Below are 23,962 nucleotides of genomic sequence, written 5' to 3'. Positions count from 1 at the left end.
TGTCTCGACCCCCAAATAACCTCCCACCCCCTATATGCTCTCACCGTTACACTAAGACCGTCAGTAGCAGTATGAGGTGCAGCTGAGGCAGGGGGCATGGTGACTGCAATCAAGGGAGGGTATCCTGACCCTTCCCACTCCTCAGGGAAACAGCAAGTCTCATTGTGTTTAACCCTGTCAGTGGGTGTTCTACTTATTCTGTTATTACAGCTGCCACCCAATGGCTTTTTTTGGGGGGGTTTGAGACAGGGTTTCTCTGTGTAGCTTTGAAGCCTGTCCTGGAACTCTCTCCACAGACCAAGCTGGCCTCGAACCTACAGAGATCCGCCTGCCTCTGCCTCTGCCTCCCGAGTGCTAGGATTAAAGCCGTGTGACACCAACGTATGGCTCCCAGTGTCTTCTCTAAGTCACCATGGCAGTTCAGGATCTTGATGACAGACATGTAAAGCAAACAGTTACGCTGGGTTTATTTACTCCTTGTCTGTTGAAAGACATGGAGACAGGGAAGACTGCAAAAAAGACCCAGCAGCTATATGCCACAGCCTCTTCCTAACAGGTCTAGCTAACTAAGTTAAAGAGCTATCCCCTCTTTACTAACTGCATCCTGGCTATGCCATCTTTACTATTCCTTCGCAATTTCACACACATACACTGAATGTACTTCAAATCATATTCTCTTCCCATTACTCTCTTATCCCTCTTAACCACGCCCCCCCAAACTCACAACTGAATTTTCTTGTAAAGCTCTCAGTTTAAAAAAATAAAAATCCTAGTACCAGATATAGGCTATGTGACTTGATCAAAGGGCCCCAGCCACCAAAACACAAGCATTGTTCTTGGTTGCCCACAAGAACTAGCTGTATCCCAGCACTCGAGAGGCAGAGGCAGGTGGATCTCTGTAAGTTCGAGACCAGCCTGGTCTACAAGAGCTAGCTCCAGGACAACCTCCAAAGTCAAAAAAACACCTAGCTGTGGTATCATTAGCATGGAAGTTCCATGGACTAGATGAAGTCAGTGGGCTCTTTGTCAAAAGGAAAGATTTCCAGTCACACTCGTGGACCAGAGCTTGGCACCTCCGTGCTTTCTCTTCACACCCACTGCACATGACCTACATATACTTAGGAAATTTATTTTAAAACAGTGTAGTTCCCAGGCTGGTGAGATGGCTCAACAATTACAAGCACTTGGCTGCTCTTGCAGAGGACCTGGCTTTGATTCTCAGCACCCACATAGCGCCCAACCATCTATAACTCCAGTTCCAGGGGATCCAACGCCCTCTTCTGATCTCTGTGGGCACTGCATGCTCATGGTGTGTGTGTGGATATATACATTCAGGGGGGAAAAAAGCAATCATACCAGCCTGGTCTACAAGAGCTAGTTCCAGGACAGCCTCTAAAGCCACAGAGAAACCTGTCTCACAAAACAAAACAAAAATTTCATACATACAAAGTTAAAAAATAGTATAGGTCTATGGATTTCAGTTTGAAAACCACAACTCTTATTTCAGATATGTTGAGTTCAGAGCATAAGTCATCCCACCCTGATGCCCATCCTTTCCCTTCCCACCTCTGCCTTGGCCTGCTCGATAGCCTCGCAGGTCCACCAACTCTTCCTTTCTGGGCTGCTTTGTGAACAAACATTTTGGTCTCTCAATCACACCACATTTTTCTATTTTGATGATTTACTCTTTTTTTTTTTTTTCAGTCATTTCAATTTATCCAAATTATCTCATACTCAAAACCTTGCCATTGTTATTTCACAGACAGGAACTCAGGTTACAAGGATTAAGGTCATAATGTAGGAGCTTGAATTAAATTGCAAAATACAAGAAATGCTGGCAATAAATAAAATATCTTTATTATGATTATTTAATAGTTAAAATCTGCATGTTTCCTTAGATAAAGTAGTTTATAACAGGATAAAAAATTACAAAAAGGCAAGCTCTTAATGATTCATTTGAATTAACTATAAAATCAAAATACTGCTAGTAATTTAATATCTTCTAAAGTAACACAAAATATATTCAATATGTAATACAAACCTCAATAATCCAAATCTCCTAATAAGCAATTATGTACAAACTTTGAACTGAGAGAAAAACAGTTTAGCCAGACAAAGAAATGAAATGGTGTTCTTAATAACTTCATTCTATGTAATCTAAGCTTCTGAAAGTAGAAATACTCATTTAATACAATGTTAATTATATTAACCTTAATTTACATTTAGTTGGTGTGAATTCACCCACCCTAAATGCCTCTGTGCCTGGAAAATACAACTTTTAAAAGCGCTTAAAGATTTCTAAGACAGTTTAACAATTCAGTCTGGCATCCCAAACCCACTACCTTAAAGGTACAGAATTTAACTAAGGGTACAGAATTCAACAAATCCCTATTTTGGTTGAGCTTTTCCTGTCTAAACTGTATGGTTTTATTCAGTTGTCCATATGGCAATGCCATAGACTAGTAAGCAAAGCAAGCAACATTACTTTTTTAAATAATATCTTTAATTAAAATTTTTGCAAGGTAAAATATTAAACTTAAAATAGGTCTTAGTACATCAGAATACTAAGTTCTTTAATTGTATTCCAAGATGGTCTTTAAAAGCTAACACCTCATATATCACAGAAGAGCAACCTTGATCTGCAAGTGTACAGAATGAATTTTACAAACATAATAAATATATTTACGCCCTTACACATAACAGTATGTACAACAGCAGTCGACAATAGTAGCTCCAAAAACCTAGGGATTAACCCCTCCCCAACCCAATCGGGACTGATTTAAGGAAGCGTGACAAAATGAGTAGTTTTCATTCAATGTCGTGTTGCTCTCAAGTTTTTTGTTCCTCAAAATAAGCAAAAAAAAATTAAATTTGATGTGCTCCTTCCTTAAATCATGCATGCGACAAAAATGACAAAAGAAAGACCAAGGCAGGCTTCCAGGGGGAAGAATATAAACCAGAATAGTTTCCATAGGGTAACAGATGAAAATCCAAACCCAACGATAAACACATGAGAAAACACACAAAACAACCATATATAAACCAAAAAATTCAGAATCTGCTATAGCAGATTCAGACAGGCAGAAAACATGAAACGAAAATGTACCAAAATCAATAAAATAGCACATTGCACAAAAGCTCAAAAGTTCAAGATGAACTAATCTGAAAATATAAGAACTTTCTCAAGTGGAAGAATATGTTGTTATTAAGGGAAAGTTGCTAAGAGGAGATATGTCTGTTTTCTTATACAAGGAATACTTACCCTCTAATGTGGTGACATTATTGCTATAAGATAATAATAAAAAAAAATTCTCAGAGGGAGACAACTCTGCATTCGTCCATTCAAGCCACCAAAAGAAAACTCCTTGATTTTCAATACAGCACAGAAAGCCTTTATATAAAAACTAGTACATTTTACATTGTTTTCTAAAGCCAGATTCTATTATGCTTGTCAAGAACACATGTCAATCACTGCACACACTCCATGAATCTTGATGCCAGCATGACTTTTAAAAAGGCAACAGTGTAAATGGGGTGTGTATTTAACAGAAATGTGAACATCTCAAATAAAAAAGCCCAATATAAAGCCTCCCTACCATGTTTGACTCCAGAAACTGCACATGACAAAGTCGGGTGCTCTTGGGGAATCCAGTGGTCTGAGAATACAAAGGACCACCAGGCAAGAGTTCACAAACCAAAAGGCTCACATTTCCGCTTTGCTCATCCTGTGTAAATTTACCTTAGCACTACTGGCATCGTGTTATATAAAAGGTGCCATCACTACTGATACAAATCTAAACAGATCACATTCTGAAAACACTGCTTATTTCAGTATTTCCATCTCGGAACTTATTTCCACCTTTCGGGTAAACATGCTACTTTCATCTTGAAATTCTGCAAGTGGGAATCCATTGCCTTTCCAAAGGAATGACATTTTAATAGAACCTAATGACATCATTGGTTAAATGTAATGGCAAAAGCATGATTAAGAATTCAAAGCAAGTGACATTTATATAGCAAAAGCTAGTATAATAAAATATACAACATGCTACTCGGTTTAGAAAGGAACACGCTACAACAGCATGTAAGAGCGCAATCTGGTGTGCAGGGTTGTTTGAACCAGCCGTCAGTTTCCACAGATGAAAGCATTCATCCGGGAAGCCAACAATAGGCAATACACAGATACAAAGACAGTTACTTCCTGCATCCAAATAGCCCTCTCTGTGTCACTCTGAAAGAAGCGGTTGTTCATGTTTGGAAAAATAGGCCGGTGTACAATGCTCACCTTCAATATGTTTGACTACACAGAGGGCCCAGGACCTGTGCTGAATTAGCCATCATACAGTAATCAAAGTTTCAGTTGCATTACAGCTACTGATGAGCCCAAGAGTTTCACTGAAGCAACACTGCTGCACTAGCGCAGGTAGTTCAGGTCACTGGCTTCATTGAGTAAACACACTTAGAAACTCTACAGAGGGACAACTGAACAAAAGAACTCACGGGATTTCACTCCCTCTGTTCTCCAAGTGTTATAAATAGAACTGTGTGTGCTTGAGAATAGGAGAATGAACAAACTTCCCCCAAAAGGCTACATTAATAATAAAACAAACTGCATTGCCAGTTATGGCATACAAGCAAAATCTAACTACTGTCATGTTAAGACACCACCACTTATGCCAAATTCCACAACAATTTGTTCAGTGGGGTGGTAAGTGGGGAGGGAGAATCCATTGCATTAAGAAATTAAAAAAATATGTGCTAAAAAAAGCCCTATATACCTCACAGTTTTTCTTGTGTAACATATTTTATCTGTTACTTCTGGAACTACGTAAAGTCGAATTAAAGGAAGACAAAAATGGAAGACAAAATGAAATCAATGGGCAAGTTAACTTGAATGCCAATGTTGTTAGTCACCAGAACAGAGATGGAGGTGAGCAAGCATCCCTGCAGTTCCCAGGAAGCTGGCTCACTGCAGCGCCACACTGTTTAGAGCCCCTGACACAAGCGCACCAGAGCTACACATTCCCACCACACGCAGTAAATGTCTAAAGCATTTAATATACAAGTCAAAATCTCCCCATGTGCAAACTGGAGCCCAAGTCTATATCACCAATGGCCTGGAAGGGCTGCCCAATGAAAGAGAGGTAAATTTGTATTTAGTGGCCCACCTCCCTCTACCCCCTCCACCCACAAACTTTCCCCTCAAATTACAAAGTTGTTTAAAAAATTTGTTCAGTTAAAATAATAATTTCTAAAATTCTTTACTAGTAAACACAAGAAACTTTTATAATTACTAAATTGTTTAATAAAAATCCAGTCCTCACCACCTGCCCTTATGCTTCTTAGATCAATGTACAGAATGCCATCTCGGTGTTACATAAAGACTAAATGCATAGCTCAGCACACACTGTAGCCCAACAAGAAAACCCTTCACATATCAAGTGCACTATACAATTTCAGCTCGGTGGTAACCTTTGTGAATAAAAACATATTCCTGAGGAGCCGATTTGGGGTTTCTTCTTAAAGTATGGGACTGAGTACAGTTTTTCTATATGGAATTAAAGCTGTTGCTTTAATTCTACTCAACACAGGTAAGACCCAAGTCTTTAAGTTACATTTAACAAGTAGGAAAACCTAATTAAAACAAGCATCCATTCCTGGGTCAACTTTGTCTCCAAACTGTGACCATTGATCCTTTAAATCTAAGTAGATGTTTCATACAGCAGGGAAGCAAGAGGTATGTATTACTGAGTGACAGTAACAAGTAAAAATGTTTAAGACCTATTATGAGTTTTAAATTCTCTTATACAAGTGAATTAAATATCAACGCCATAATTCTTGCCCTTCTGTAAAAAGCTCACACGCAATTTGTACCAAATATAAGCACATACAATAAACAGATTCAATTCAATCTATCAAAAGGGAAATTTCTTCAGGTCATTCCAACAAGTATCTTCTGACTGAGCCCAACTTGGAGAAAGGAATATAGACAAACTTTACATGCTAATTACCAATGGCAGGTTCCTGTATTTAAAATTGACAGTTACAGTATCCTACACAAGCCCTCCCCCCACCCAACAACCCCAGGTGCTACAGTTCCATGGCTTGCCAGTTAGAAGTAGTGTCTATGTTGTCAAGGTCTAGCTTTGTTTTGTTCCAGTAGCTTTGCTTCTACTGCGCTTTTCTGACATGCGGAAGTGAAGTTTTGGTTGATGTATGTCCCAAGTTTCAAACCGTCCATTTTAACTTTTTATGTTTCTTTTGTCTTACTTATAAAAGGAAAGAAGCAATTCTTCACCACTCTGCATCTCCAATTGCTTTGGAAAATATATAATCTCTTCCGTTAAGATTCATAATGCCATCCTTGAGGTGAAATTTCCATTTATTTTTACTTCTGTGTATCTAAACAAAAATTAAGAATGCAAAAGATATAATAGGAAAACACAATAAAACCCCATTCATAATAAAACCAAAAGCTTGTCTGTATAATTATTGTATTTGAAAACTGTTATCTTAATGTTTAGCAAAAAAATACAACTGTAGATTTAAATTTCTTTAATTCATTAATAGCTCTCAGTAACTTGTAGTCACTAAAATAGTTACAAGTTATCTGCAAGCAATACAAATGGGACCTTATTTCTTTCAGTAAAATAAACTTAGTGTTCTCAAAACCTAGCATGGACCTTTCAAATAATGCACTGTTCAGTAGATACACATCTCTGAGCTCTCTATCCTAACATTCTATACTCTTGGTGCAGACAGACACCCTCTGACATATTTAGGACAAACGGCTGTTCAATGTTTATCTGATTATAATTAGAAGTTTGTCAAGGCTTTACCCTGTCCTGAAATCTGTTTCCTCTAACTTTCACTTACTGATCCTAATGCTTCCTTTTGATATAAAAATAGTGTTTTGTGCATCTGGAAATCACGATGTTCCTGCTCTAGATTCCAACTTTTCTCATTAAAATAAAACAGAGAACAATAGTCTTAGGATGAAGAGACTCTCATATTCAGAAAGAAGTCCAGAATTTCAAAACTGAGGTCACATTGGGTAGTAAATGATAAATATTTTTATTTACACAAAAGTACAAAACATGACCTTAAAAGCACTCCTTTCCTGGCCTAAGCCCTTCATAAATGTACTAAAATCCAACAGAAAGGCCTCTTTACTGTCCAATGAAAATATATTAAAGTAAAATTTCTTATAAACAAGGTTGAAACCTCCCACTATACCATTTTCACCAAGGCCCCAATACTCCAAATTACCTAAAACCTGTCACCTTTGCTAGCATTCAACTAAGACCATGGCTTGTCTGACAATATAAACGCCATTACTCCTTCTGTGCTTTTCTAAAAGTCAACTCATTATTGAAATTAAAGCTTAGACATCAAAACAAAATTCCTAAAGCTCAAGCTGGCTCAAGTCACATTTATCCTTATCTTAACTAACCAGACGACCTCACCATTTATACTTTGCTAAAGCACTTGACTATTCTTTCAGTCTTTCGAATTCTTGAAATACAGCTCTAAAAATTCTGAAATTGTTTTTCACTAAGCAATGTAAACCAAGTTGCTTAGTTTAAAACATAAATGTATCTGAAAGTAAAACAAACCAACTTCAGTAACATTTAAAACACTGTATATAGCTTATCAAGGTGAATATTCCCTTACAACAGGAAATTACTCCAAGAAAAAAAAAAAAATTTTTAGGACAGGTTTTCTCTGTATAACAGCCCTGGTTGTCCTGGAACTTGCTTTGTAGACCAGGCTTGCCTCAAACTCAGAGATCCAACTGCTTCTGCATACTGAGGCTGGGATTAAAGGAGTGTGCTACCACTACCACCAGCACCAACACCAACCTTACCCCCCAGCAAGAAATATTCTTTGCTTGCTATCATGAAATTATGTACTGGGTGTTTGGCTGCAAGCAGGTCCCTTAGGCCTTCCTGCTGTCTTAACCTCATTTGATGTACTGTGTGCAATGAAGGGTAAGTCAAACTGCACAAAAGATGTCATCAAATAATAATGTTTCGGACTTTAGGTTACTGTTACGCAACTGGCCTGGTTTTACCTTATACTAAGTAAGAATCATTCCATTGGCAGTCTCTCCATAGATCTACTTGATATAAGCACTACTTATCATATTCATTGTAACAACAAAATTTTATGATTTCTTTAAACCACAAGGAAATTTCTTGCAAATACAAACACAAATTATGCATGCTTAGTTCTCCCTGCTATTCAATAAACATTTAAGAAACAGTTATGAGAAAAGTCAATATAATGTGTGAAAGTATTATATATTTTGACTGACAAAAGAGCTTATCACTTAATACTTGATTATAAAAATCCCAACAAAAAAACCAATACAACCTGGGGGGTTGGGAGGGTTGCAACCCCTTTGGAGATCAAAGGGCCCTTTCACAGGAGTTGCCCAAAACTGTCAGAAAATAGATATTTAAGCAATCTCTTAAAGCTCATCTGTCTATTGGTTTTTGTTACTACTTACTTTCCTGGTCCTCTTAGTAATAAAATATTCAATTATGTCTTTTCAGACTCAAGGGAGCTGAAGATTATGAAGACAAAATTCTCTTAAAACTCTGTCATTGAAAAGAAAAGGGGCTGTTTACAAGCTGATGTAGAATGACTAGAAACACCATCATCTTGGGGCTGGAGAGATGGCTCAGCAGTTAAGAGCACTGGTTTCTCTTGCAGATGACCCTAGTTCAATTCCCAGCACCCACAATGCCAGCTCACAACTGTCTGTAGCCAGTTCCAGGGGATCTAACACCCTCACACAGACATACATGCTGGCAAAACACCAATGCACAGGAACTAAAAATAATTTTTTAAAAAGACAGAAAAATCATCATCTCTTACCATTTTACTCATTACTTACTTTTCAAAGGTAAGCTAAGGAGTTAGAGACTACTCCAACACTCTGTGAAACAATCACAATGCTTTCTTTCACACTGTCTCTACAAAGTCATGAAGGAAAGCTGGGCATGGTAGAGAGCACCTGTAGCCTCAGGCTGAGGCAAGAGTACAGCTGAACATGAAACCACCCTGAGCTAGCTACCAGGGTTCCAGGCCATCCTGGATTGTTAAATACAACCTGGTCTCAGAAGCAAAGCATAAAATTAAATACAGACAGTCATCATCTCCCTAAATCTTTCAGTAAGGCTAAAAAGATGGCTTAGAGGAGAAACTACAAGAAAAAACAAAGTCCGTAACTGAAAATGAAGTCCTTCAGGCTCCAAAGCTACACCAAGGAGCCTTGTCTTGAAGAAACGAAAAAACAGTCCTTACCTTATCGTATTGGCAAACAACAACATTTTCTGTGTCAAAGAGTTCCTGTCCTTCCTCGTCACTCACATCATCTTCACTGTTGAGGGGCTCCTGCAAATAAAAGGAGAATTCACACATAGATCTCCTGTACTGCTATAAACATTTCCTGTACCATTTAGTGGAAAGAAGTACTCTCTGAGAACTATGTATCAGGTTTGTCTGTACACGCCATGAAGGTAGAGCTGTCAACACCAAAGGTTTGCCAATGTTATTTCAGCAAGAAACGGAATAGAAGTTAAGCTAGCGAACTCCTAAGAATCAAGAGGGGCTAAAATTTATTTCCTTTGGGGCTAGAGGGATGGTTCATTTGTTACGAGCATTGTCTGCTCATATAGAAGACCTGCATTCAATTCCCAGCACCCACACTGCAGCTCACAACCAAGTCTAGATCTACCAGATGCCCTCTTCTGGACTCCCTGGGTACCAGGCCCTCACCTGATGAACAGACATACATGCCGGCAAAACAAACATATAAATTTAAATTTTTTCTTTAGTCTTTAATAAGTGCACAAGATAAATTCTCACCTATAATTGTTTCAGATACCTAGAAATAAAACTGAGAAAATATGAAGGTTGTGTTGTGAGGTCATGGTACTATGCACCAGCAACAGCAAAAGAAAGCAAAACAAACCAATGGTGACACTGGAGAAGAAATCAAAGAATACAACTGGTTTGCAGGGTGGCCTTAGGGCTGAACTAAAGATCAAGATTCTGAATACCAATCAGTACTGTTTGTCATTATGATGGATGACATTATGGAGATACAATGAACAATTAAATTAAAATTTAAATTACTTAAATGCAGAGGATGAGATATCTCAGGACCAAAAATAAAACCAAAGGAGGGGATAAAATAAGGCTGAAGTTCATTTGTGGTGTAAGACTTAACTCAGGTTTCTAACAAACGGAGGAGGAAAAAGACATGGCAAAACAGAGGTAGAAAGGAAAATAACAATGTTTTATAAAAAGCCTAGGTGTAGTAGGTGTTTGTCACTCAAACATATGTGTGTACAGATATATACTCTTTAAATAAAAATATCTATGTTAAATGGGAAAACATGATAAAACTTTAGCCCTTTCGGAATGTACATTTCAGCTGCACTGTGGGCATTCCTAATGGGATCCTCTCTGCTATGTAGCTCCAAAGTACTTCATAATTCTTACTCATAAGCAATCACTCTATTTAGCCCCTTCTGTCCACTGGCAACCACCAATCTGCTTTGCCCATCCTGGATATATAAATGGAGCAGTACAATCTGTGGGCATCTATGCTGCTTTCAGGTCTTCAATGTGTACTCACGTGGTAGCATGCACCAGTACTTCACGCTTCTTCTCAGCTAAATGCCATTGTGTTGTACAGATAGGATACCTTTTAATTCCATTCACACGATACTAACAGACTCTCTGGATAGTCAAGAGTGTTGCCATGAGCACTTATGTGCACATTTTTGTCTGAACACCTGTTTTCAATTCTTCCCTACATGCACCTGTAGGTGAAACTTGGAGGCACAGGGCTAACTCTCTGCTTAACTCTGAAAAACTACCACCACCGCCACCTCACTACTGTTTTCATAAAAGCTATCTTACTACATGTTCATACCAGAAACACACAAGACTTATGATTTTTCCAAATCCCCACCAACGTATATATACTTAACCATCTATAACTTCAGAGTCTGCCACCCTCTCTTCTGGCCTCTGAAGGCACTGCATGCATGTGGTATACGGAAATACATACAGACAAAACACCCATAAACATATTTTTTTTTAACTGTAGTTTTCCTAGTAGCTGTAACAAGCCCCCTAGCTGTAGTTTAGATTTGCATTTCCCTACTGACTAAAAATGCTGAGGAAAAACACATCTGCTATTACAGTTTCCAACAGTCAAAGGTGCAGGCATAGCACAACATAGCAAGTTACCCTGTTCAATCTCTCAAAGGTTAAAATTCATGATATCCCAAGACATATTTCATCTTTGGATCCTTTTCCAAGCTCATTCAGGTTGTTGGCCGAACTGAACTGTTTCAAGTTTTAAGAATGAGACCTTTTCTTTAGTAGGTGTCCTCATGAGCTGAGGCATAGAGAGTTCAATGGCAGAATAAAGTGACAAGCTTCAACAACATCCACAGATGCTGAAAAAGGTGACCCACGACTTTAATTCCAGCACTTGGGAAGCGGAGGCAGGCAGATCTTGGTGAGCTACAGATCATCCTGGTCTACATACTGAGTCCAAGACAGCCAGAGCTATACAGTGAGACCCTGCCTTAAAAAAAACCAAAACAATAAAACCCCCAAATTTAGCCAGGCGTTAACAGTGGTGCACAACTTTAATCCCAACACTTAGGAGGCACAGAGCTCCAGCCTGGACAGAGGCACATCAAACCGTCTCAAAAACAACAATAAATTTAAAATTAAAAATAACAAAAACAAATACAGAAAAGATTAGTATCGGTTTTAAAATAAGAAAGTCCAAATTGGCTCATGAGGATCCTATTAACATGACTGAGAGCTGCTGAGAAGAGTATGGAGAACAAGGTGACAGAAGCACTCAGGCACACGGACACAAACTGGCATCAGCCCGGGTCTAGCAGTTACAGAGAGAACAACGTTCAGTGACCAAGCTGGGTCCTATTGGGAACTCAAGACTGGTTTGCATATTAAGACCAATCAATGAAATTCATATATGACAGTCTGAATAAGATTCTCTGACTATCTAATGGTTGCAGAAAAACATTTAATAATAAAATACATTTCCTTATAGTTTAAAAAAAAAAGCAAAGAACTTAGTTAATTACAAAGAGAGTGAATTCTTTCAGACCTAAAAGACATCCACAGAAAACAACAATAAATATACTTAATAACAGACCATTAAAAGAAGATCCATCTATATGGAAAACAAAAGAATCAACAAAGGCATTAATACAAAAGGCATCAGGCTGGCTCAGTGGTGAGTATTAGAAGTTCTATACTACACATATGTATAACATGAGCAAGCAGGAGAAACGTAATGCAATGTCACTTGGGGAAGGATCAAAACCTTGGGAAAGGGCTAAAGACAATGCAAAGTAAGTACTTCCACATAATAAAAACACAAGAAAATACAAACAACAAGTAAATACATGAAAAGGGGCTGAAGCTCCTAAAGCATTCAAGAAGTTCAAACTAAAACCAAACCAAGACACAATTTTCTACCAGACTGGAAAAATTCAACAGTCTGCCAATATTAAGAAGTGATGACATGTTGACATCTACAAATTATAGACAAAAATGGCAGAATAGAGTCAGTGCAGTAAGTTGGCAAATCCATGTTCATGTATAATACTGAAGAGAAATACACAGGAGTTCCCAGAACACATTTAAGAATATTTTAGAATGCAGTAAAGAATTAGAAGTCACCCACATGTTCAATGGATCCAAAAAAGGATAATCAAATAATGGTACAGTCAACAGTAAAAATAACTAGTTATATGCAACAACCTGACTGAACCTCAGGACTACCATTTTAAGAAAAAATAACAGAAGCTACATTAAAAATATTGCACTTATACTATTCACGCAGCATACCTTTGGAAATATAAACATACATTGAAATACAAAGACAAGTTGATCATACAGTCTGGTGCAGATGCTTTGAAAGCAGAAGGAAGAGATGTGTCAGGGAAGAGACACCAAAACATTTTAGTAATGGAAAACAGTTTCACCTCACTGGTGCATGCCAGGATAGCCATAGTTTAAAATATTCTAGCCACTTTGATTCCTCAGATATTTAATAAACTATCTTTAACTATTTAGAAGAAAAAAATGTTTAGGCCTATAAAATGGCTCACATCTATAATACTTGGGAGGCTGAACCAGGAGGCTTGCCACAAGCTCAAGGCCAATATGGGCTATATAATGAGTTCCAGACCTGCAGCCTAGACTACAGTGTGAAACTCTCAAAAACAAAACAAAACAAAACAAAAACACCAAAATAATAAATGAATACACTTAGTGGAGCCCATTCTATACCGAGAGATACCACGCCAGCTTAGACCCAGGGGTGGGGGGTGGAGAGGTGCCTTGGTCCTGCCTCAACAAGATGATGGGGCAGACTTAGTAGACTTCCTAGGGGAGGCCTTACCCTCTCCATGGAACAGATGGGAAGAGGGGGGAGTGGAGGGAGTGGGAGGAAAGGAGGGAGGAGAAACTGGGATTGGGATTTAAAAAATTTTAAAAAAAGAAACCTTAAAAATAATAATAAATGAATACAAATCAGTAAAACGAAACAGAATTTTGTATTAAGATTTAAAAGAAAAATGATTCCATTTTATCACAAAGCAATTAATCATGAAAATTACAGTGGGCCAAATCATCACCTTGGACATAGTAACTATGCTGAAAAACTGGTGACACCATGTTCACAGGCATCAAGAAAAAGTCATGAAGATGAGATTACTGAGGACCTGGTACAGAATGGGCCAAAAGATGGTTTGGGCTTGAGCTGTCACATTCAGTTATTCTCCACTTTCCTCTCTCCCCAAACAATGCCATGCCTTTTTAATCACTAAAACACAAGATCAATCCTATTCATCTGCTCTACCACTATCTTATGGTTAAGCCACCACATTATGAATAATAACAAGAAATTTGATCTGTACTATCCCTATTAATATAATTTCCATTTGATATACATACCTTTTAAAAAAAGGGAGCCTGTGGTAGTTGCTGTTAATATCAACCTAACAGGACCTATAACAGCCTAGGAGACAGCCCTCTAGGCCATGTATGAGGGATGGATAATCTAGTTCCTGAGGATGCCTATGATGGACTGTGATGGTGTGGTTACTGAGGTAGAAGAACCATACTCAGAGTGGGTGATATACTCCCTGAGTTTGGGGGAGAGAAAGCTAGCTGAGTCCAAGCATCCACCTCTCTGAAGAAATAGCATATTAATTTGTCTGTTTAGCCCTAAATACAACAATAAATGATGAGGGGCTTCTCTTTTCAAGTCTCTTTTTACTAGAAACTTACTTCTTCTACCTGCCCATCTTCAGCTCCATCTTTCTCTTTATCTTCCTCCTCATCATCATCATAGTCTTCTTCCTCATCTTCATCTTCCTCAGATGACGTATCCCCTGTTCCATCAACTTGCAGCACCAATGGGGCTTGCTGTTGAGCAGGCTGGGCCTGTGGCTGCTGCTGGCCAGCGGCAGGTATCTGCGCTTGTGCTGGTGTGGGTGCTGCCACTGTAGTAGGGATGACCTGAGTCTTATTTCCTGTAAATAAGATTTGCTGTGGCTGGATGATGACACCTGTCTGTGGTGAAATCCCTCCAGGAAGTGGGGCCAAGACCTAGGGCAAACAAAACCACCTATTAGGAACTAGTAAGAGGGATCAAGAAGCCAGAAACAAATAATAATTCAGTTTTAAACATGAGAGATGTAACTTGCTTGGAGGCCTAATAATGATAATGATGATTATAATTATAATAATAGTAATAACAACAATTGAGAATAAGATTGTTTTGACTATTGTGTATGTAAACTTGAGGGGGAAAAGGGTAGGGAACCACATGATAAATTCATACAGTTATAGCAGCAGCAGCAGCAGCAGCAGCAAGAGCAGCAGCTGGATCCCAGGGGATGGTAACAATTCTTTACCTGCTGGATAACAGGAGCCTGTACTCCACCAGGCTGCATCTGTGGTATAACTTGTTGTTGTAGAACAACTGACTGCTGAGGTTGAAAGATATATTGGGCACCATTGGCTGCTCGGACCACCTGAAGAAGCTGACCTAAGGCAAAAAAAAAAAAAAAAAAAAAAAAAAGAATATAGACCAAGTTGCTATTTCAGCAGCAATTAATACACAAGGAAATGAGTTTATGTTGCTTTCAAGCCAAAGAACCAAAATATTTACCAAATTAGAAGACTAACTATTTTACTAAGGGCTATCAACTATACATGATAAACTACAACCACTATAGTTCCCAATTTCCCTCTATGTCCAAATGTTTTCCCATATTTATTATCTTCATTAGCTTTTTTTTTTTTTTTTTACATGCATTGGTGTTTTACCTGCATGTATGTCTGTGTGAAGGTGTTGGATCCCCTAGAACTGGAGTTACAGACAGTTGTGAGCTGTCAGGTGGGTGCTGAGAATTGAACCCAGGTCCTCTGGAAGAACAGGCAGTGCTATTAACCGCTAAGCCACTCTCCAGCCCCTTCTTTAGCTTATTACCAATAAAGCTTTAACAACAGGTTGTAAAATTTGATTAAGAGACTATCGAAGTAACTCAGCAGTTACAAGCACTAGATGCTCTCCCAGAGAACGGAGGTTCCATTCCCAGCACCCACATGGTGGCTGACAGCCAGCTCTAACTCCGGTTCTAGGGAATGTGGTGGCCTCTTCTAGACTCCCAAGGAACTACAAGCATGTGATGCACAAACAAGCAGGTAAAATAGCCACACAAAATTAAAAGACTTAAAGATTGCCTTAATTACTTTTTCTCACATGATAACAGTCAAGAAAGTGTAGTAAACAGTATTAGAAAGCCAGGCGTTGGTGGCGCACACCTTTAATCCCAGCACTTGGGAGGCAGAGGCAGACACAAAGGTATAACATTTTGTTTGTATCTTAAACCAAAGCACAGGGCTTTGCTTCAAATTTTCAACAAGCAATGAAAATTTGCTAAAACAATTAGAACTGCTGTAATTATGAATAATATATAATACACAGAATAGCCTCATATACTTCCAAAAGAAGACAAAGCCCTAGGCTGGCAGTGGTGGCGCACAACTTTAATCTCAGCACTTGGGAGGTAGAGGCAGGCTAATCTCCATGAGTTCGAGGCCAGCCTGATCTACAGAGCGAATTCCATGAAGGCTCCAAAGCTGCAGAGAAACCCTGTCTCGAAAAACCAAAAAATAAATAGATAGATAGATAGATAGATAAATAAATAAATAAATAAATAAATAAATAAATGAGGGCAAAGCCCTAATTGGTTCTGCACAAATTTAGAAATTACAGACAATCAATCAATAAATAATATAAAGATCAGGCTATATAACAGTCTATTTAAGTGTTCCAAAGATAAGATGGAAATATGTATTTGGCATAACTGCAAAGACAGTACATTCTCTAAAAGTACACAATGAATCAGCTCTTCAGGTCCTGTGGAATTTAATTTGATCATCACAAATTAATTCAAATATTTCATTTAGCAAAACAGATGCTTTGTTTAAAAAAAAAAAAAAAAAAAGCCAATCTCAGAAAATAACCATATCTCTGTAATCCCACTTAGGCAGGGTTCTCATTCACAGAACAAAAGATCCATTAAAAATTTTTTTTTTTAAATTCCTGTTTTAATTTTTTTTTTCAAGATTGATTTATTTATTATGTATACAGCATGCTGTCTGCATATATGCCTGCAGGCCAGAAGAGGGCAACAGATCTCATTACAGAAGGTTGTGAGCCACCATGTGGTTGCTGGGAATTGAACTCGGGACCTCTGGAAGAGCAGCGCCTGCTCTTAACCTCTGAGCCATCTCTCCAGCCCAATTTTAGATTTTTTTTTTTTTTTTTTTTTGTTTTTCGAGACAGGGTTTCTCTGTGTAGCTTTGGAGCCTATTCAGGCACTCGCTCTGGAGACCAGGCTGGCCTCGAACTCAGAGATCTGCCTGTCTCTGCCTCCCGAGTGCTGGGATTAAAGGCGTGCGCCACCAACACCTTTTTTTTTCTTTTTTGAATCAGGGTTTCAGTTGGGCTCAAACTCATTATGAAACCTAGGATGGCATTGAACATCTGATCCCGCCTCCAAATCCCAACTGCTGCGATTATGTGTGCTACCACACACCTGGCTACAACTTTGATTTTTTCAATTATACCCTCAACAAAGACTACAATTCTATATCCTATAGCCCTCAAATGATCTTAACAAGCGTCAGTACTGCCTCCCTTCAGTGACAATAAAACATTAAGAGCTACTTGGTGTTAGTTTCTGAACAATATTTAAGCCGCTTTCCTTGTTCTGATTACCTGAATTTGTTAGTATCTGCTGAACGGGAGTCACGCCTGCAGGGAGGGCCAAGGTGGCAGCCGTAGCAGCAGCACTCTGCAAGAAGAAAAACAAAGGGAAAGTCGTATCTACGAGTGCGCGCCAAGTAGACCTCAGTTTATCTGTAGTGTACTTTACAGCGCATGGAGAACTGACTGAAAGGCACTCGAACAACAGGGTGCGCTCATGTGGCAAGAGAGCCTAAATAACCTATTCAAGTCTTTCAAGAAATTGTAAGTCTAATGGTCTGGCTCCCCTAAAGAACTTACTCTAAGCAACCTCCTGATTCAAGCTCTCACAGACTCAGTATGTTTTTAGAAATACATGCACTCACAGTAAAGTTGTACCGTGAGGACACCATTCCATGACTGCCATCCTTCCACTGTTTGGTTCCTTACACCCAATTTCCTGCTTCAATAATATACTTAAGGCCAAAGTCAAGCCATCCTTGTTTCTTCATTTTTACATTTCTCCCAAAATCAACAGGTCTCCCCCTAAAAGACAATCTGAAGAATTCCTTGGTTTCTATAACTGGCAATTTTTCTAAGATGCCACATTATCTAAAAGGAGCATGAACACACTGACACAACAATCTAGGTAAAATATGTAATGAGATGAGTGTTTCTTATCCAAAAGTTTCAGAACTATCTCAAACATCAGATATTTTCCCCGGATTTAAAATACTTGTGTGTATATGCGTGCATGCGCACTCGCACACACACACACTCTCTACCTTGTATATGTGAACCCAAAGGTCTATTGATGGTATTTTTCCTGCATACATTGATACAAATCCTGGATATAATTTCGCATTTTAGTAACTCGTCGGCTTTTTCTTTTCTTTTTCTGAGTGCAGTCTTGTATGTCTGTATGTCTCTCTAGTCTGTAACTTACTGCCCAGACAGGCTGGTCTTCAACATCAAGTCAGTCTCCTGCCTCTGTCTCCTGAGTACTGGGGATCACAAGTGCATACCAACCTGCTTAGTCTTGTTTTGCATTTTAAGGTATGAATTTAGAGATTACAGGAAAACAAACTGTGCATTATGTTTAAGTCAGAGCAAAGATTCTTTTAAACATGAAACTTTAGAAACAGTGTCCTTGAAAAGCCACATGCTGTGTGTGCATGGGCAACACAGCTGGATTTGATGGTTTAGAGAAACAAAACAGAAGACACAAACTTGGGTTGGCAGGTAAAAGATAAGGGGTGGATCTGGGAAGAGTTGGAGTAGGGGGGTGAATATAAATAAAATACATATGAAATTTTCAAATAACTAATAAAATTTAAAAAAAAAATGGCTTTCCTGGATTGTTAGCATTCCCCTCCTCTTACAACTAACTAACTTTCTGAAACAGAAGGTGTCAGTATATGCTTGGCTGATTCCCTACAGCTATAAAGTATTGACCACAAAGAGTATTTGGTATTAAGGAAAAAATTACATAATTGTATGAACTTTAATGTTTAAGATTAAGCTACACTTTAGATTTGTGGCTAACAGCTATTTTGCTCAAATCTTCCATAATCCTCAAACTGTTAAATACAATACACATAGGAATAATTGCAATTTTTAAGTTAAATAACTGAAGCCAATGTAAGTGTCATGTTCAAGTCTTACCGTAATACTTGATGCATTCATATGTTGTATCAACTTAGAATCAGGAACAATAACTTGTGGTGCCGTAGCTACAAATAGACAAAGAAAAAAAAAAGATATTTGTAAACAAGGAACCATGAGGACACTTCACAGTCACAGTAATACTATAAAATGCCAAACACTTTTTACTTTTTTCATGCTTCTGTTGTGTTTCTACATTAAAATACTCTCAGACTATTTTCTATTTCAGAAGTTTTTAAATTTTTCTATGGAAATCAACAGCTGAGATATATTCATTTTATATTGAAAAACATTAAAATGACAATACCTAGGCCAGGCATGGTAGTACATGCCTTTAATTCTAACACACTCAGGAAATAGGTAGGTGCATCTCTGAGTTCAAGGCCAGCGTGATCTTCCTAGTGAGACACTGTCTAAAAACAAACAAAAAAAACCCTACAACATCCTTTGACCAACTTGACAGCTACCACAATCGTGGCACTTTAATTAGCTATTTAAAAAATAGAAATCAATGGGTGTAAGTGCTTGCTGTACAAGCATGGGGACCTGAGTCTGAATCCCCAGAACGCAGGTAAAAGCCAGACAGCCACACAGCAAGGGCACTATAGCACCAATGCTCTGGACAGCATATGGGGAGCTACAAGGACAATGAGACAGCAGAACAGCTAGCTAGGTGTATATAGTAGAGGAAAAGCAACAGAGACCCTGTCTCAAACAAATGGAAAGAAGGATCAACACCGGAAGTTGTCCTCTGACTTCCATGAATGCACCATAGTATGTGAGCAACTACATCTGTGTGTGCACACACAGGCATCACACACACAATTCAGAAACAATGTCAATGTCAGTCAAAGAATAGAGTTGTTTGATCCCGCAAATTTCAGAGAATACACAGGTAATCCCATTACCTTGATATCCTCTGAGTGAAAAAAATCAATTTTAATTTATGATGACCTAAAATCCTAGTGCCATGCCTAAAGGCAATAGGAGGAACAGTCATCAAGGATGTGATTATGTGGTACAGACTTAGCATAGGTATTAAGAGTTGGTGAGACAACTATACACTGAACTGAACTCTGGAACCCAGTTGCAGAGAGGGAGGAATGATGAGTAAAGGGGTCAGGACCAGGCTGGTGAATCCCACAGAAACAGCTGGCCTGAACAAGAGGGAGCACATGGATCCCAGACTACTGTCTGGGAGGCCATCACAGGACTGATCCAAAACCCTGAAACTTGATGTCAATGAGGATACCTCGGTACTCTATGGGGCCTCTGGTAGTGGATCAGTATTTTTCCCTGGTGTAAGAAGGGACTTTGAGAACCCATCCCACGTGAAGGGATGCTCTCTTGGACTAGACACATGGGGGAGGGCCTAGGCCCGGCCCAGGATGATGTTGTGGAATCTGGGGAGCCCCAAGTGGAGGGCCCTACCCTCCATGGGGAGCAGAGGGGGGAGCAAGGAGGGGACTGGTGAGGGGTTGGGGGGAGGGAAGGGAGAGGGAGAAGGGATTGACAAGTGAAATTATAATTTTGTAAAAATTAAATTTAAAAAAATAAAAAGAGTTGGAGAGATGGCTCAGCAGGCAAAGTCACTTGCCCCCAAGCCTAAAGACAAGAGTTCCATACTTGGAACCCACACGGTAGAAGGAGAGAACAGACTCCTGCCAGTTGTCCTCTGACTTCCACATGTGTACCATGGTTTCCCACTCCCTCACAAACACTAAATTAATTCTAAAAAAAAAAAAAAAAAAAAAAAAAAAAAAAAAAAAAGATATTCAAAACCTATAAACATTAAGCCAAATCATATAGGCTGTTCTACTACGTATTCATTCTGTATTTCACATACTGAGATGAAGCAAATGAGTTACCTAACAGTGATACCTTAAACTAAGCTTTCATTTATCCTGTTTCCTTTCCAGTCAAGATTCATCTAAGTACAATACTGAGAAAATTTTGTAACTGGATAGACTTTCGTCATATTAAAAAAAAAAAAAAAAGCTATATATGATGGATTCTTTGTTTCTCCCCCCTGGGTTTTTCAAGATGGTTTCTCCGTATAGCCCTGGTTGTCGTGGAACTTAATTTTGTAGACCACAATGGCCTCGAATTCAGCCATTTGCCTGCCTCTGCTGGGATTAGAGGTGTATACCACCACTACCTGGCAAGAGTCTTAAATCTTTCCTGGGCCCAGGTTTTCTTCAATTATGAATTGGAGCTAATGGTTATTCTGTAACATCCCAATAAAAGATTAACAAAATAGGACCTATAACACAATTTGCATTAAAATTCAGCTAAATTATATGTCCATTTTCTACTTAAATTAGACTAAATTTTCAAACTATCAAAGTTACAAAATTTTTCTAGTATACATGGATAAAACAAAACAAACACATCATTGAAAGAACATGTTTCTTTCATAAAACTGCCTTACCTAAAATAATGAAACCCTTCATAAATAGCCTCTATCGATAAGGATTCCCTTTTTTTTTTTTTCATAAATACCCACAAGCACTAACTCAGCCAATAGAGGGGAAGAAAAAGAGCAATAGGTGTAGATTTCTCCCCCGAACCAAGCATCTATTTAAAAGGATAATCCAAGAAACTCAAGAGTTAAAAGACTACTTTCCAAAGACAAGTGTAATCTGTAAGCCATAACAGGGACCCATCAAGCCCTTCTCACCTTGCTGTGATGCAGGAATAAGGACCTGCTGGGTCTGTGCTTGCTGAGGTACCGATGGCTGAGGTTGCGCTTGCTGGTGGTGGTGGTGATGGTGATGCTGCTGCTGCTGCTGGGGTTGATGCTGCTGCTGAACTTGCAACAAAAGCTGCTGCTCTTCTGAATGAAATCCATCTACTGCCCTAGACTGCATTAACTTATTCTCCCACAACTAAGACAAAGAACAGTAAAGACTTCTCAATGAGGTAAAGGAAACTGCACATATGGGCAAAACATTTATTAGGTGTTTATAAGTTTCTTCCATTTTAAGAAATGATAGACACAAAAAATTAGCCTTTAATTCTTATCCAAGTTTTATATAAGGAAAAAAATCTTTATGAAATTTCATCTTTATTAGAGTACTGAAGAATTTTTTTTTACATTCCAACAAACTTTCTATAATAATTCCTTAATTGGCAGGGATTATTTAGCAAAAAGTTCCCAGAGTCAATACCTGAAAATCACAGCTCATCTTTTCATTTCAAAACCATTATTAAATTACTTTTATAGAACTTTGCTCAATACAAATTTTCTATTTTGCCAGGCAATGATAGCATATTTTTAATCCCAGCACTCATGAGGTAGAGGCAGGCAGGGATCACTGGGGATTGGAGGCCAGCCTGGTCTCAAAGCAAGTTCCAGAACAGACTCCAAGGCTACACAGAGAAACCCTATCTTGAAAACAAAAATCAAAAACAAACAAACAAACAAAATTCTCTAAGGTAGCAGTCAACAGAACAAATATTTATCTCTCCTTCTGTAGAATGAGAAATAGAGGCATTCTAAATTAAGATAGATCAACTTCCTTTCCATTTGTCTCATAAGAAAGTGAGGTTTCAATGGTCATTCCAATCCTCTACACCTCTTGAAATCTCCTCTCTTCCCATATGCCGAAGACTGACAATCACTTTCTGCTTAGTCATTTCTGTAGGCAGAGTATATCTAACCTAAAACTTCAAAATATACAATGTTCCAAAATCTATGCTGTCTTGATCTTTTACATCATCAGTAGAAAATACCACCTAAAGAAATTTTATTCTATGCACAAAATTATTTAAAATAGCGTGTAAAATCAGTTTCTAGCAATGTATGTAAGGTATATATAAAACATAGGTGAACTTCACTGCATAGTATATGCAAGTATTCCAAAATCTGGAAAAAAAAATTCAAAAAAGAAATATTCCTGGTTGGTGACACCTTTCAGATTAGGGATACCCAATCTATATTTTCTCATTTCACCATAGGGTAAATTCTATAATGGGAGGAGAAAGAAGAAATGAAAACATTTCCAACTATTTCCTTAGCATATTTGCTTTCTGTTAAATATTTAATTCAGAGCCTCATTCCCATAAGAAATTATCCAAGAAAGTGAAGCTGTGCCTCTCAAATGCAGATGTAACCATTCAGTCATTTTCACACTTGCACATCTACACATACTGCTTTTGACTCCAGGAGATGTTCTTGGGATACTGCTAATTTAAAGGATGACTACATGCTAGTAACAACCCCAACAGCTTTCCAACAGTGTGTGTACTAAAGAATGAAGTCGGGTTCACAGTAAAACCATTTCCCTAGCAAGCCCGAAATTAAGTGCCTGAAATCTACACTTACAAAGATACTAAACTCTATTCATAGTTATCAGAGTTGAAAGTCAGTGACCATTGAAGGATAGCTGTTATTATTACTGCAGTAGTGGCTTTAATTATCTAACAGTATTACATCAGAGGCTGGGGAACCAGTTAATACTGGTTTGTCTACTAATGTGACTCAATCATGTAACATTCTTAGACATTTTCCTCATCTAAAATTAAAGGAAAAATTGGTTTACATTACTCCTAAACTTCTAGACAATAATAGAGGCTTCTACAAACCCTACACTAACAACAACTGGTTTCTTCCTGTAGCAACAAAGTGCTACTTCCTACAGTCCAAATTGTGTCTGGCTCGTCTCAGCAAAGTGAGCTAAAAGCAGGTCAAAACAGGTACTTGATGACAAATAAGACATATTAAGATTAGTGTGTTATATTGGTAAGTTTCTCAGATATACTGTTCACCTGAACCTGTCCTCCTCTTCCCTCTTTCAAATTCAAAACAAAACTTAGTTTCTTGTGAGTCAAAAATCAGAGTGTTAGGTACCTGTCGCCAAGATGATTAATGGGTTTGATTCCCTAGGACCCACATGGTAGAAAGAGAACCAACTTACACAAGCTATCTATCCTCTGTCTTCCATATGCACATGGCGGGTCACA

General features: G+C 38.4%; 1 protein-coding gene and 1 non-coding gene across 2 annotated transcripts in view; both read right to left on the bottom strand.

The window, feature by feature from the left end:
- Positions 1 to 1,832: 1,832 nt before the first annotated feature.
- The window catches only part of Gtf2a1 (general transcription factor IIA subunit 1), a 32,492-nt gene continuing 10,362 nt past the window's right edge, over positions 1,833 to 23,962 (bottom strand). The window contains exons 3-9 of the mRNA XM_027418644.2: positions 21,678 to 21,885; positions 18,998 to 19,065; positions 17,366 to 17,441; positions 14,991 to 15,124; positions 14,362 to 14,682; positions 9,313 to 9,402; positions 1,833 to 6,402 (exon numbers count right to left, since the gene is read on the bottom strand). Of these exons, the coding sequence (XP_027274445.1) occupies positions 6,295 to 6,402; positions 9,313 to 9,402; positions 14,362 to 14,682; positions 14,991 to 15,124; positions 17,366 to 17,441; positions 18,998 to 19,065; positions 21,678 to 21,885 (1,005 nt within the window). The 3' untranslated portion in view covers positions 1,833 to 6,294. The remainder of the gene's footprint in view (positions 6,403 to 9,312; positions 9,403 to 14,361; positions 14,683 to 14,990; positions 15,125 to 17,365; positions 17,442 to 18,997; positions 19,066 to 21,677; positions 21,886 to 23,962) is intronic.
- LOC113836041 lies at positions 19,857 to 19,999 on the bottom strand. Its single transcript, XR_003486037.1, has one exon. It is a non-coding gene; the product is annotated as a small nucleolar RNA SNORA79 (small nucleolar RNA).

Source organism: Cricetulus griseus, chromosome 5, assembly GCF_003668045.3.
Source record: "Cricetulus griseus strain 17A/GY chromosome 5, alternate assembly CriGri-PICRH-1.0, whole genome shotgun sequence".
Lineage (NCBI taxonomy): Eukaryota > Metazoa > Chordata > Mammalia > Rodentia > Cricetidae > Cricetulus > Cricetulus griseus.
Note: the sequence above shows the minus strand (reverse complement) of the source record. Positions and strands in the feature narration are given on the sequence as shown.